Source organism: Biomphalaria glabrata, chromosome 6 (assembly GCF_947242115.1).
Source record: "Biomphalaria glabrata chromosome 6, xgBioGlab47.1, whole genome shotgun sequence".
NCBI classification, from domain to species: domain Eukaryota; kingdom Metazoa; phylum Mollusca; class Gastropoda; family Planorbidae; genus Biomphalaria; species Biomphalaria glabrata.
The window spans coordinates 30,523,989-30,538,204 of NC_074716.1; the positions used below are offsets into that span (position 1 = coordinate 30,523,989).

At 36.7% G+C, this 14,216-nt stretch overlaps 1 protein-coding gene across 2 annotated transcripts in view; it reads right to left on the bottom strand.

Moving 5' to 3' along the window:
* The window catches only part of LOC106077013 (metabotropic glutamate receptor 1-like), a 163,023-nt gene that overhangs the window by 86,343 nt on the left and 62,464 nt on the right, over positions 1-14,216 (bottom strand). For both annotated transcript variants that reach the window (XM_056032201.1, XM_056032202.1), the window contains exon 4: positions 8,588-8,780. In XM_056032201.1, coding sequence (XP_055888176.1) covers positions 8,588-8,780 — 193 coding nt within the window. The remainder of the gene's footprint in view (positions 1-8,587; positions 8,781-14,216) is intronic.

Genomic DNA, 14,216 nt, shown 5'->3' on the forward strand with positions numbered 1-14,216 from the left:
CCAATGTTCTTAGACAGAAATTATTTTTGGTTTGCGTTTGTCAGGTTTAGCAAGTTTTGTCCAATTTTCTTAACCAAAGCAGAAGCTACAATTGGGAGGGACGGATCCTTTCAGATCCATTGATGAACGTTTGATCCTTACAGTGATAAGCTACTTGAAGATGGCAAAGATTGTTATTAGCTAGACTGTTTTTTTGTTGTAGCTCTTTTTTATCGCTATAAAAAGCTTTCAACCGTTGTTATGGTTGGATTTAAGGTAAGGTTGTTTATTTTTTAATTTTATCACGAAGATCAAAACATATTGCGGAACTTTGCCTTTCACTACAGGTAGAAGAACATTGCTGGACGCATCAAACTCATTTCACATTTATGAAAAAAAAAAGACTATTTTAAACATTTGGTTTCAAAACATTGGCAGAACTCACAATCTTTTTCTAAACTTATTGTAATTCTTGTGATGGTGTCTTCGTTGCTAATATTTGTTGATAGATCATGCATTGAGTTTCGGTTAATTTTGGTGACTTTTCGTTGTCATTGTATACGTTAAATTCCGGAAAGGTATCCTAGAGCATTAAGACAACACTTATAAGTTTTGCAAAAGATGTTTAGAGTAATGAATATATTTTGTGAAATACACTAGGTAAAGGTCAAGTTCCTCACCTTGCGATCTATAGATAGTACTGAACAGTTTAAGATCATCTGTTTCATATGCCAACGGTTAACGAGCAGGGTGTCATGTGGCCAGCACAACGACCAACCGCCTTTACTTTCCCGAGCAAGTTTGATCTTTACCGAGATTCGAACCCAGGATCACAGGTTCGGAAGCCAAGCGCTTAACCACTCAGCCACCGCGCCCCTTACAATAGGTGCTTGTGTAGTAATTGTCCCAAGAGTTTAGCACACAAAATAGATGTATTTAAAATCGCCATCATTTATATACCATTATACCTGATGTCAACTGTTAATGATATATATACTGCGTTTATAGAAACATAATTTAATACATAGTTGTCAGTGACATCTATTCACGATTACAATTACAGTAAATAAATAGAAAGTATCAATGAAAAAAACTTTGTTTATCAAGCTTGACCACCAATATCCATTGGGTTGGATCAGTCATGTAATTAAATTTGTAATAGATCTAGACTAACAATTAAAACATCTTTTAGAAATATTTTTACAAATTGTTTTCGTTTAGCGCAATTTTTAGCTTTTAGCTTTCTCACTTGAGTGGACCAGTTTTTAAAAGCGGTGGGGGAGAAAGAAGAAGGGGGGTATCTGGGTAAATGTTATCATGACAGTTTTTTAAAATGTATTTTTTTAAAACAAATTGTACGGCTTGAATTCAAATTCAAGCCTCCTCAAACCAAGACACTAACCACCGTGCCAGCAAAGTGCTTAAGAAAATAGAAGGTTTCTAAGATAACTATTGTTAATTTCAAACTTTTGAGCGACGACTCGATTCTCTACACACGGTATAAAGGGAATTAATTCAACTTATACCACCACTTCTGTCAAGTTCTATTTCTTTCCCTTATTCGATACCAGAAAAAGTAGTATAAATAATAACTAATTTAAATAATTTTAAAAAATTGATACTTGTTTTGTCAGGTACAAGAAATAATTGTACAAAATGTCAACTTGTTCCGAGATTGTGTACAAGAATGGTACCAGACAGACAGACAGACAGATAGACAGACAGACAGAGTTAATAAAAACTTGGTAAAAATAGGTACTACTGTGTTTGAAATTTATAAAAATCCCCGATTTCATAAAATTAAAAGAGTTTGTCCAATTAAAGGTTTCAAACATATAGTTATCCATATTTTTACAAAGCTTATATCAACTCACTCTGCCTGTCTGGCCAAAAGTTTGTACGACAGCCAATCTCGGATCAAGCTGAAATTTCGCCCAATTATTTCTTTTACCTGGCAACACAAGAATAATCAATAAAAAAATAATGAACCAATTAGTTAACTATTAGAAATTAATTATTTAGTTAGAAATCGAACAAGGGAAAGAAATTGTTATTAAACGATGTGGTGGAATAAGTTGAATTAGTCCCCATTATACTTTACTTTAAAGTTTGAAACCAGGCAATAGATAGCTATAAAATCTTGTATATTCATAAGCACTTCTCTGGTACAGTTGTTAGTGCGTGTGCCAGACTAGTAAACAATATCTAAATTTAAATCGACCAGACATAGCCATTGACTCACAATGACATGGTGTGCTTTCAAAGTTTGTGGGGGGAAAATGTATTAAAAAGACAATCACATGCTTTACCCCTTTCCAATGTTTTTTCATTCTTGTGTGAAAGCAATGATAGGACATGGAGTTTTATTACTTTTTTACTATTTCTTGATATTCCACGGACTGTTTTGCTTCATACAGAGTTCTCTCGAGAGACACAAATGAGTCGCCGTTGTTGTTGCAGCCTAGACACCATTCACAGAACAAATAGACTTGGTGTAAATAGCTTGACCTCTAGTACGAGTTCACAGTACACTTATCCACACCATTGCAATAGATTGATCTTTTTCCATCCTATCCCAAAGCGGCTCCAAGAAGAAGATAATTTATAGATTTTACGATTGGCTTCCTTCGGCTTGACCGGAAGTGTCAACGGTCTATTCTGTAAGTCCTATCAGCACAAGCAGTGAGATTAAGGCTGCGTCTCGGCGCCTTGAAGAGGACGCTTTAAGGAACCTTGGCAATACTCAGGTAGATGGTTGATTGATTTCATGACAAGCCTTTCATTTCATTTATAAAAAAAAAACATTAAAGGCTAAAAATCAAGGCCTTGGACTGTATAATGTAACTCATAAAAGTAGACTAAATTTTACTCATACATATATAAGTATGACAAATTAAACTCATTTTTTGAATGCTGTTATAGGTTTAGAATAAGGGTAGGGTGATCGGGAATTTCATTTGAGTGACGAGACTATAAATAGACTATTTTAGACGGAACTAGGTAATTATGGGATATTAACAAAATAAGGAATTATTGGAAGATGACGGTTAGTTTTAAGCTCAGTCTTTTGCCAAGCAAGATGGTAGTTTTGTTTTAGAAGTGTGACATTAGGACTGTGCCCCATTATTGTGTACTAAATAATATTTCTCAAGTTTATAATGTCTTATAAAGTTATTCATAGACTTTAATATGTGTTGTATGGTTTGAATCGAAGTCCAGTTTGTAAGACTTCAAGTAATTTACATAAAATACCTAGATCTACATTTTCAACAAAACACCACATCAACAATGCAATATAAAGTGAGACTTGTAATCAGACATTTTCTTAATCCCAGATTTTTTTTTCATTTGATTCTATTGATGCAAAATAATTGGTCGTAAGCTTCAAGAGTAATAAAAACAAATGACATATAATTCCTGTCTTTTTAGCGGCCCTCGAAAGGTGAAAAAGACGCTATTAGTTTTGTGCGAAATGTCTGTCCGTCTGTCCGTCTGACCGTCTGTCCGTCTGTCCGTCCGTCCCGTTTAGATCTCATAAACTAGAAAAGATATTGAAAATCCGACATCACAATATTTTAGACCATTCAAAGTTTTGATGCAACGGCTACTTTTTTTTTTCTTAAAGCGAAAAATTTAATTTTTAAAATCAGTTATGCAAGCAGTTTTTTTAAGAGAAAAAAAGCTAATTAGTATGCATTATAAGTTAAACCTAATTTAAATTGAATAGTAATCTCATAAACTCCATTTTTCTGAACATTTTTTTTTTATTGCGGAGATTTTTTTATATTTTATTTTTGAGGATTCGAATTAGAGATTGAGCCTTTTCAAAACAATTATAGCAATCATAAGACATCAATTAGGCCAGGGGAGGCGCGGTGGCTGAGCGGTAAAGCGCTTGGCTTCCGAACCGGGGGTCCCGGGTTCGAATCCTGGTGAAGACTGGGATTTTCAACTTTGGAATCTTTGGGCGCCTCTGAGACCACTCAGCTCTAATGGGTACCTGACATTAGTTGGGAAAAGGATAGGCGGTTGGTCGTTGTGCTGGCTACATGACACCCTCGCTAACCGTAGGCCACAAAAACAGATGAACTTTACATCATCTGCCCTATAGACCACAAGGTCTAAAAGGGGAAATAGTGAGGTCAGTTTCACATCTAACTTTACATTCACTTACACCTATGCTTTGATCTGCGGGACCGTTGGGGCACTACACAAGATCTGTTAACCTTCTTTCTCCATTCTTATCTCTCATTTGTCTTTGATATAATTTTATTTGGATGTTCTTTCTGAAAATATTGAAGCCTGCCTGGGTGGACCTCTTCGGGGGCCGATTTTGAGTTTGTGTTTCCACACAAACTGTCTTTTGTAACCCTGTTTCTTTCGTTTTTCTTACAACTTTAGGAGCTTACTTAAACGTACTAATGGTAAAAGCTCTTTAACTCTTTAACCAGCAATTTACGTTTTAATTAGGATCCTTTTTAGAATTCTGATGAAGAAAATACAGCTATTTATTTTGTGTGGTCTGTCTGTCCGTCCGACCTGTTTAGATCGCAAAAACAAGAAAAGAAAATGAGAATTCGATATCATGATATTTTAGATCTTACTAAGTTCTAGAGCTTCTATTTTGTTTTCTAAAATCGAATAATTTAATCTTTAAATTTACATATGCTTTTCATACAAATTTAACATTTTCAGGGATCGAACGAGAGAGAGAGAGAGAGAGAGAGAGAGAGATAGAAATAAAGCTAGAGAGACAAACAGACAGAGACAAAGAGAGACAAAGTTAGACGGAAAGACAGAAATGGATGAGAGATAGAGAAAGGGAAAGGGACACAGAGAGAGAGACAGGAAGAGAGAGAGATACAGAAAGACAAGTACTCACTAATGCAGTTGATATTTTTATACAAACATTAAGAACCATCGTTTCCTCCATCTAAATTTCACTTGCGCTATTATTAGATGCCTATGATTCTTGACTCAATGCTAATTCCTGAGTTTGTTTGAAATCATTAGGAAATTCAATACAACTAATACGCTGTCACAGAGAGAAACGGTAAGTCGTTTTGTTCCGGTAGAAATCATTACAGGGAACAAGAAGGGACGTGGAAAGGAGAGCAAAAAAATACGATTGAAAAGGGGGAAGATAAATAGTGGTGTGTATGTGGAAGTCATTCTATGTGAAACCAATAATAACCTCCCCTTGCCGGACTCTTCAAGCCTACGACTCGATGGCTCGTTCTTCTGATCTATTAACAGAAGTGCTTTCCTTTATTGGGGTGGCCAGTATTTGTGCGTGTTTGTGAGAAAATTGTGTAAGGGAGGCGGCGATTTATGATGTGAATGAAAGTAAAAATTACGGTCATTTATTATGGCCCTTAGCCTCCGTGTCGTAGCACCTCTGAGAAGTCTACGCACAGTCAGAAAAGACAACGACAATTTTTACAGTTGCCTGATATCTCTTAGAATGAATGTTTAAAATTGTAGTGTCATTGTTTCAAAATGTGTGAGTGTTTATAAGGAGAAGAGAAGAAGAATATCTTTTAGACAACAATGTATTAGGCCTACTCACAAAGACAGAAAGGGAAAAAAAAAAAAAAAAAAGCAAAATATTTTTTTTTATCCTTTTTAAAAAAAAATAACTTATCTAAAGGGGAAGAACTCGTCCTTAAAACTATATCTACCAATAGTGTACAAGCTATTTCCCTTATTTGATATCAAACAAAATAATTAATTATAAATACTTAATTAACTAATGGATTTTTTTGTTTGTTTATTGGTTCATGTTTCGATTGGTACAATAAATAGTTGTTTAAAGTATCAACTTGATACGAGAATGAGTGAGGGAGAAATAGCGTTAACAATTATTTAAGGGGACTAAACCCAACAAAATTTGCCATATCTGTGAATACTTAAGTATTATCCCTTGTTTGCTATTAAACAAAATAATAATTTACCAGTAATAATTATCTCATTGGTTACTTTTTGTTTAAATTGATTCATTTCTTGTCTATGTCAATGAATAATTGAGCGAAGTTTCAACTTGATCCGAGATGGGTGTGGGGGAACTAACGTGTAAACACTTTCGACCCTACAGACAGACAGAGTGAGTTGATATAAGCTTTCTAAAAATGACGAGATTTGGAACAGGATCATAATGACGATTGAGCCCCCACTAGAACCTGTTGACTACTGTAAAAAGAAAAACGCAAAGTAAAATATTATGGTCATATCACAAAGTCCTCCGAGCATGTCAAGACCTTCCATCAGGAAAAAGTAGCAGGAAAAAGAAGAAGCAACCATAGAAAGACAACATTTAAGAATGCATGGGTCTATCCCCCAAAAAATATTCTATTGAAGACAAAGAGGATTGGAGATAGACGGTTGACAGATCGTGTGTGATGCCCCATCGGTTCAACGGACAAAGGCTTAGAAGAAGGTGAAAACAAGGATACAACTTAGTCACTATATTACAACTTAGTCACTATATTACAACTTAGTCACTATATTACAAATTTAAAAAAAAGGAACAGAACACAGACACCATATGACTTCATTTTAACCTGAGAACTGATGAGTTAGATGCCGATTTCGCAATAGTCTTGATCAAGTTCATGCTAACATTTGTGGGGCTCGATTCTTTCAAAAGCTCTGATTTAGCCCAAACTCTGTAATGTTTCTCGGGGGAAACACTCCTTGAACTGATTCGTATTACTTGTAACTTCATACTGTAATGAATGATTCCACTCACAGTCACAGGAGGGAGCAAGAAAAACAAAAAGGACTCCAGTGAATCGTTCATTTTTGAACGTCTGTATTCAACTATCCTAGAGACCAGCGGTTCGCAAACTGTTTTCCTTAACGGAACACTTCGCACATTCTAAAGTGTTTAGCTTTTTTTTTTTTAGAGAGGTTAATTCACGTAGTGGCCTACTGGTTGATTATTCCAGTAGTTCGTGGAACACCTATTCACGCATGAGGAACAATAGGGTTACGCGGAAAACAGTTTGGGAAACACTAATATAGACTATGATATCAATATGTCATTTTATTGGCTATAATGCCTCCTCGAAATTGATATTATTTGGCGCTAAAAGAGACAAGAATTTGAATCAGCATTGCTAAAAAGTCTTAAAAATTGCCATGTACCTTTTAAAATAAAAGCGTATCAACACGTTCTAGCTATTTATAGCTTCTACGCAATGTCCGATTCCCGTAATATTAACAGAGGCAGGCTACTGGGATGGAATTGTTTAATGGTATTGAGGCGATTTTAACACCCGAGGCTTAACTTAACAAAGAAGGCTTGTGAGAAAGTGTATTGTAGTTTGAAAAAGATTTATTTTATCTACTTTATATTTGTCTTTCTTACTCTCTTTCTCTCTTTCTCTCATAGTCTCTCTGTCTGCTCTGTTGTCCTTTCATCTTTTAGTCTAGCACGCTCCCTTTCTCTCATTCCCAGTCTCTATTTCAGTCTCTATCTCATTCTCTCGCTCTTTCTCTCCCTTTGTTTCCTTCGTTATGTTTCTCTTTTGAGTTCAGTAAATAGTTGAAGTTAAAAGATTTCAGTCTGTGTATTATTAGCTACCACATACATGGCAAAATCGTTTTGTTTTTAGAAAGAATAAAATAAAGGTAGATATTTTTAAAGTATAAAAAGGCTTTAGGTTGTATTCAATGAGATTCCAATAGTACAAACTGACTGCTTTTGTGTTCACCCCCAGTAAATCATTACAGAGAAATCGTGCTGTGAATCACCGGGTTATATTGATATAATTACATGACTACTGGCGAGGACTTCTGACTCATGTCGATTTGAAAGTCTTCCTGAGTCTCCGTCAGGGGTGAACGATAATAAGAAATAATCAAAAAAAAAAAAGGGGGGGGGGCCGCTTTACTAAAACTTTGACACTAACGTATTGAGTATTTTCGCGATTAATTTGAATCTGCTCACTTTGTTTGCGTATCGATTTTTTAAAACCTGGTTGAAATTCATTAAACAATAAAATACGTAGACAAAGAGAAATAAGAGATACGGGATAAGGAGACATGTGGGGGCGAAATAAGGTTACCAAAAGAAAAACGTCTGAAAATTACAATTTAGGACTGGAAGACATTTTGAAATATCGGGACAAGTACAAAAATGTCAAGGACGCCATAGGGAAAGATTGTTATGAATAATAATGACTTCAAGTTAAAGATGTATTAGTGCCACTACTTCTAAATTGTATATAATTTTAACCCTCAAGGTATGAGAACATCATATTAGTCACTGATTTCTAATATCTGGATTTATAAAGAGCCCCTTATCTCAAAAAAGCTTAGGGACTTATCAAGTCTATATCTGGTCCTGGCTAAAAGAGAAGCAGCTTGAGAAACAGTTCTCTAATCCAAACCACTGTCAAGCTGGAATTCAATTCCTACACTGATGTCAATAGAGGAAAAACTAAGATCTAAATTTAAAAACAACAAAACAACAACTGCATGCACTTCTATATAAAACAAAACACTCTCTTTTAAGATTGTTCAAGATAAATTAAATAAGTGTGTGTGTGTCAGCATATGCTAGAGAGAGAGAGAGAGAGAGAGAGAAACACAAATTCAAACTTACTATCGGCAGTGTGGACGGTCAGTATATATGTCCATTTGAAATATCGGATGAATTCCAGCATAGCCTGCGCCTGGTACTTGTCCGGAGGTACGACCCTCATGAAGTATTGATATTGAGACTTCTCGCTGAGACTGTTGACTGTCGCTGAGTAGCCGATTTGTGGGATCTCAAAGATTTGTAGGAGATTTTGAACCTAAAATATACAATTTTGTATCTATCTAACTATCTATTTATCTATCTATCTATCTATCTATCTATCTATCTATCTATCTATCTATCTATGTATCTATCTATGTATCTATCTATCTATCTATCTATCTATCTGTCTGTCTGTCTGTCTGTCTGTCTGTCTGTCTGTCTGTCTGTCTGTCTGTCTGTCTGTCTGTCTATCTATCTATCTATCTATCTGTCTGTCTGTCTGTCTAACTGCCTGGCTGTCTATCTATCTATCTATACATTTGTCTGACTGTTAGTCTATTTATTTATTTATCTAACAAACATGTATTCTATTGTGGTTAATTACATATACTTTTTCAAAAGACAACCCCTCTTGAGTTATACTAGATTTCTTGATAAAGTCAGTAATGTAATTCTGTGTTCTATAAAACACATAAACGTTCACTGTTAAATTTTTTAAGCAACTTTCGATAGGCCGGTTAGCAACGCACCCCATGGGTCGGATTTGGCCCACAGTCCGTAGATTTGAGGAGGCGCGGTGGGTGAATGGTAAAGCGCTTGGCTTTCGAACCTGGGGTCCCGGGCTCAATTTCTGGTGAAGACTGTGATTTTAATTTTGTATCTTTGGGCACCTCTGAGTCCACTCAGCTCTAATGGGTACCTCTGAGTCCACTCAGCTCTAATGGGCACCTCTGAGTCCACTCAGCTCTAATGGGTACCTCTGAGTCCACTCAGCTCTAATGGGCACCTCTGAGTCCACTTAGCTCTAATGGGTACCTCTGAGTCCACTCAGCTCTAATGGGTACCTCTGAGTCCACTTAGCTCTAATGGGTACCTCTGAGTCCACTCAGCTCTAATGGGCACCTCTGAGTCCACTCAGCTCTAATGGGTACCTCTGAGTCCACTCAGCTCTAATGGGTACCTCTGAGTCCACTTAGCTCTAATGGGTACATCTGAGTCCACTCAGCTCTAATGGGCACCTCTGAGTCCACTCAGCTCTAATGGGTACCTCTGAGTCCACTCAGCTCTAATGGGTACCTCTGAGTCCACTTAGCTCTAATGGGTACCTCTGAGTCCACTCAGCTCTAATGGGTACCTCTGAGTCCACTTAGCTCTAATGGGTACCTCTGAGTCCACTTAGCTCTAATGGGTACCTCTGAGTCCACTCAGCTCTAATGGGTACCTCTGAGTCCACTCAGCTCTAATGGGTACCTCTGAGTCCACTTAGCTCTAATGGGCACCTCTGAGTCCACTCAGCTCTAATGGGTACCTCTGAGTCCACTCAGCTCTAATGGGTACCTCTGAGTCCACTTAGCTCTAATGGGTACCTCTGAGTCCACTCAGCTCTAATGGGTACCTCTGAGTCCACTCAGCTCTAATGGGTACCTCTGAGTCCACTTAGCTCTAATGGGCACCTCTGAGTCCACTCAGCTCTAATGGGTACCTCTGAGTCCACTCAGCTCTAATGGGCACCTGATATTAGATGGCGAAACGTAAAGGCGGTTGGTCGTTGTGCTGGCCACATGACACCCTCGTTAACCGTGGGCCACAGAAACAAATGCCCTTTACATCATCTGCCCTATAGTTCACAAGGTCTGAAAGGGAAATTTTCGTGGGTTAGTGGCCTAAATTGTGAATTGAGCAGTCGTTCTTTGCTTAATTTTGGTTCGCGTTCTCAAAGGTGTCTGTTAATTGACCTTCACTTGAATTTCTTAGTGACATTAACGGCGTGGGGTTTTTTTTTAATTGTTAAATATTTTTTTTATGTTTCTGATATGAAAACATTATAATTAAGTCCACAGCATTAAAAAACTAATTAATTTTAAGTTAAAGAATATTGATTAAGAGATTTAAATTTTGCAATTTTAGTTTTAATTTGAACAAAAAAAATTGCATTATGAATTCCGTTACGTAACTTAATGAGAAAATATAAAGAAAAACGTGAATTCTATTTTAGCAGTCCAAAATATCTAAGCTTTCATTACAATCAAGAATTGACAAATCGATATGTAGACCCACACCCTCTCTCATACTCAGTAGTAATTGTACAGATTGTTCTCTTTTTTTTTAATATTTTAAAATAATTATTATAAATCTTTTTTTTTCAAATAAATATTTAGACAGCAGGAAATCGAGCCGATTAAAGAGAAAATTGTTTCCTCTGATATTTAATTAATTATCGCCCAGAGCTAGTACGTCGTAGTTAAGGGAAATGTGCGGAAAAAAGGGGGGGGGGGGGAGCGAGCCACTGTTTTGATAACTATTGTCTCCCTTGATAAATCCCAACAGGAGCAGAAATGTCAATGCCAGTAACTGGCCCATTTCTACTGCACTAAGATGTCATTGGCATTGTTCGTTTCCGTTTGGCACAGTTGTGTGGAGTTGACGCGAGTGTGTGGTCGAGTGTGTATTTGTGATTGTTAGCGTGTAGCCTTGTGTAACAACAAATTGTGCAAAAATTGTGCCGGATCCGAGATTGGGTGGGCAGGATTGGGTTGGGGAGGAATTAAAGTGTACACAAATTGTACCAGACAAACTGTACCAGACAAATTGTACCAGACAAACTGTACAAAGGAGGAAAAATCTTTTTTTTTTTTTGAAAACATAAAACCCAAAGAACACTAAATAGACAAATACAAGGATCTTTAATTAAATAAATATTATAAATATTTTTTTTAAAATATTTAAAAAATATAAATACACACATAAAAAATGTTAGTTTTACCAATTAGGTCAATGGAAGAGTTTTTAAGTGTAGGGACTCTTGACTACAGCATGTCTTGTTAGTACATGATTAGGACACTTTGAGTCTCCAGAAGCTGAGCCCAAGGGGCGGCAGTAATGCGTTACAGTTTGTGAAGCAGTGAGCTAATGATGCATCTTCTCGAGTCCTCTTTAAAATGTTCGTTAGACAGTGTAATGGACTACTTCTATTGGCTGCTTACGTTATTTCAAGAAGACTGATACTGACAGTAGACATTATTTTTTTGTTTTCTAGTAATAGAGTCAGTTTTTTATTTTTTATTTTTAAGAAAAAAAAAAGCTGCACCCGTAGAGTTCAGGTTACTGCAATTAGCAAACAGCGATAAAGCGCCGATTACTTCTCTGATTGTTATGAGTTCCAATGTCATAAAGTAAAGTGCCCTAATGTTATTAAAGTGGGATTGGGTAAAATAAGTTTTATGGGAGAGAATACTGGCCACTCAGTAGTAATGAGTTCATCGAATAACTAAGCTTTAACAATAATAAAAAATAATCCATGTGGCAACCCCCTCTCCAATCTGGAGCAAAAAAAGTATTACTGCTTTGAGGAGGAATCCGCCTTCATGAGAACATGTGTCATTCGGAGTGGGGGGGGCGGTTCGGAATTGAAGTTTTTTTTCGAATACGTACATATTTTTTTTTTAAATTTTGGTTTCTATCTGAAATGTATGCTATCGTTTCTCTTGCTGAGGTTTAACTGTATTTTAAACTATTCTATTTACATACTTGGAGGCGCGGTGGCTGAGCGGTAAAGCTCTTGGCTTCTGAACCGGGGCCCCGGGTTCGAATCCTGGTGAAGACTGGGATTTTTAATTTCAGGATCTTCGGGCGCCTCTCAGTCCACCCAGCTCTAATGGGTACCTGACATTAATTGGGGAAAAGCTAATGCGGTTGATCGTTGTGCTGGCCACATGACACCCTCGTTAACCGTAGGCCACAGAAATAGATGACCTTTACATCATCTGCCCTATAGACCACAAGGTCTGAAAGGGGGGAACTTATATTTACATACTTATGATACAATAGTTGAGATATTATTGATTACTTGTATTAAAAATTTGTGATAAACAGAAAGATGTTATTATCAAATACACAGACGCTCGCTACACATACAACGACGACCAAACAAATGATCAATTGGTAGAAGATTGATGCCAGGATACGAAATGATACGTTTTCTTCAGTCATCGTTGTAGTTTTAGTATTGAGTCAAAAGTGTGTCCAATAGAATTATTAATACATTTAGAATTCATTTTCGTAAGTTTTTAATGTCATGTTTTGACTTAGAAAATCTTAAACTATTTGTATATAGATTAAATGCTGTTCACAAAGTGCATGTACTATTATAAAACTATGCTTCTCCTGTGACGGGTTATTCTGAGTAACAGGCTCACAAGACCTCCTCTGGCCTCCCACTTTTAAAAGGACACCGCCGTACAAGTCCAGATCAAACTAAAAGAACTGTCAAAATCCCAAGCCAATCCTAAAGTGATAGCTCAAGTTTTATGCTTCCACTATTTGGTCTGTATCTGGCTGGCTTCTCTCTGGAACTTGATTGAATCCATTAGGACGATATTAATACGTGCGAGTCAGGTCAAAGACTTGGATGGACATTGGTCTGGGCCCGATAGATATTGATCAATTATGACGGTAGATATCAAGTTTCTTGCAAATGGATGAATGATTTGGGACTTTTTATTTTCGAGATTGATGTATCGGTATCTGTTCTTATAATACATTGGTACTAGATTGGGGAATTAGCCATTTATGTTTACAGATAGGGATCCTTAGTGTCTGTTTTTCGATATTACAATTTCCAAATAGATATCTTCAGTTTATAACAGTGATACCGTATGCTACTCTTGGCTTCTGAACATGTGTACTGATAGTTTCGTTTTTTTTTAGAGGCAGACTTTAGAATTAACTTTTGGAAAGTAAATGTTTTAGAAATATTTATTTAAAAAAATATCAAAGGAATGTTGATAGCTGAATTAAAAGATATCCCATGTTTGTTGAGTTTGAGATGAGTCTTAAGTATTCATTACATTCAATATAAATACCTGCCAAGCCGTAGGGTATGCGCTTCGGACTGTCGTCTCAATGTTCCCGAGATCGAACCCTGCTGACGTCCTGCAGGAGGCTCGAAAAAGGACGTATTAACCTTGAGTTTTGAAGGAACGTCCAAAGACACATATTATGACGTGATAGCAAAATAAGCTGAGACGTAGAGACTCCTTAGTTCAAAAGACTTTCTCAAAAACTGTTATTTCATTCATAGCATTAATTTAAAGTAAAAAGTAAATGACCATTATCAAACCTTGCGCTCTATAGGGCTGAAGATATAGAAGATAGACTACAATTGAGACCAGTGATGCTTAACCTACGATTCCTTTCGGACCTTGTGATCTATAGGGCAGATTATGTAGCCTAAGCCGCCTTTACTTTTCGCCAACTAATGTCAGATACCCATTAGAGCTGGGTGGACTCAGATGCGCTTTAACGATCCTGAAATTAAAAATCCCAGTCTTCACCAGGATTCCAGTGTGAAACTCCCGGTTCGAAAGCCAATCGCTTTATCACTTAGTCACCGCGCCTCCATCATTAATTATGCTGAACACTAATTTAAAGCATTTTTTTTCGGTCGCTCGAAACTCCAGTCCTGTCTACAGAGCGAACTGAAGCCCAAGAC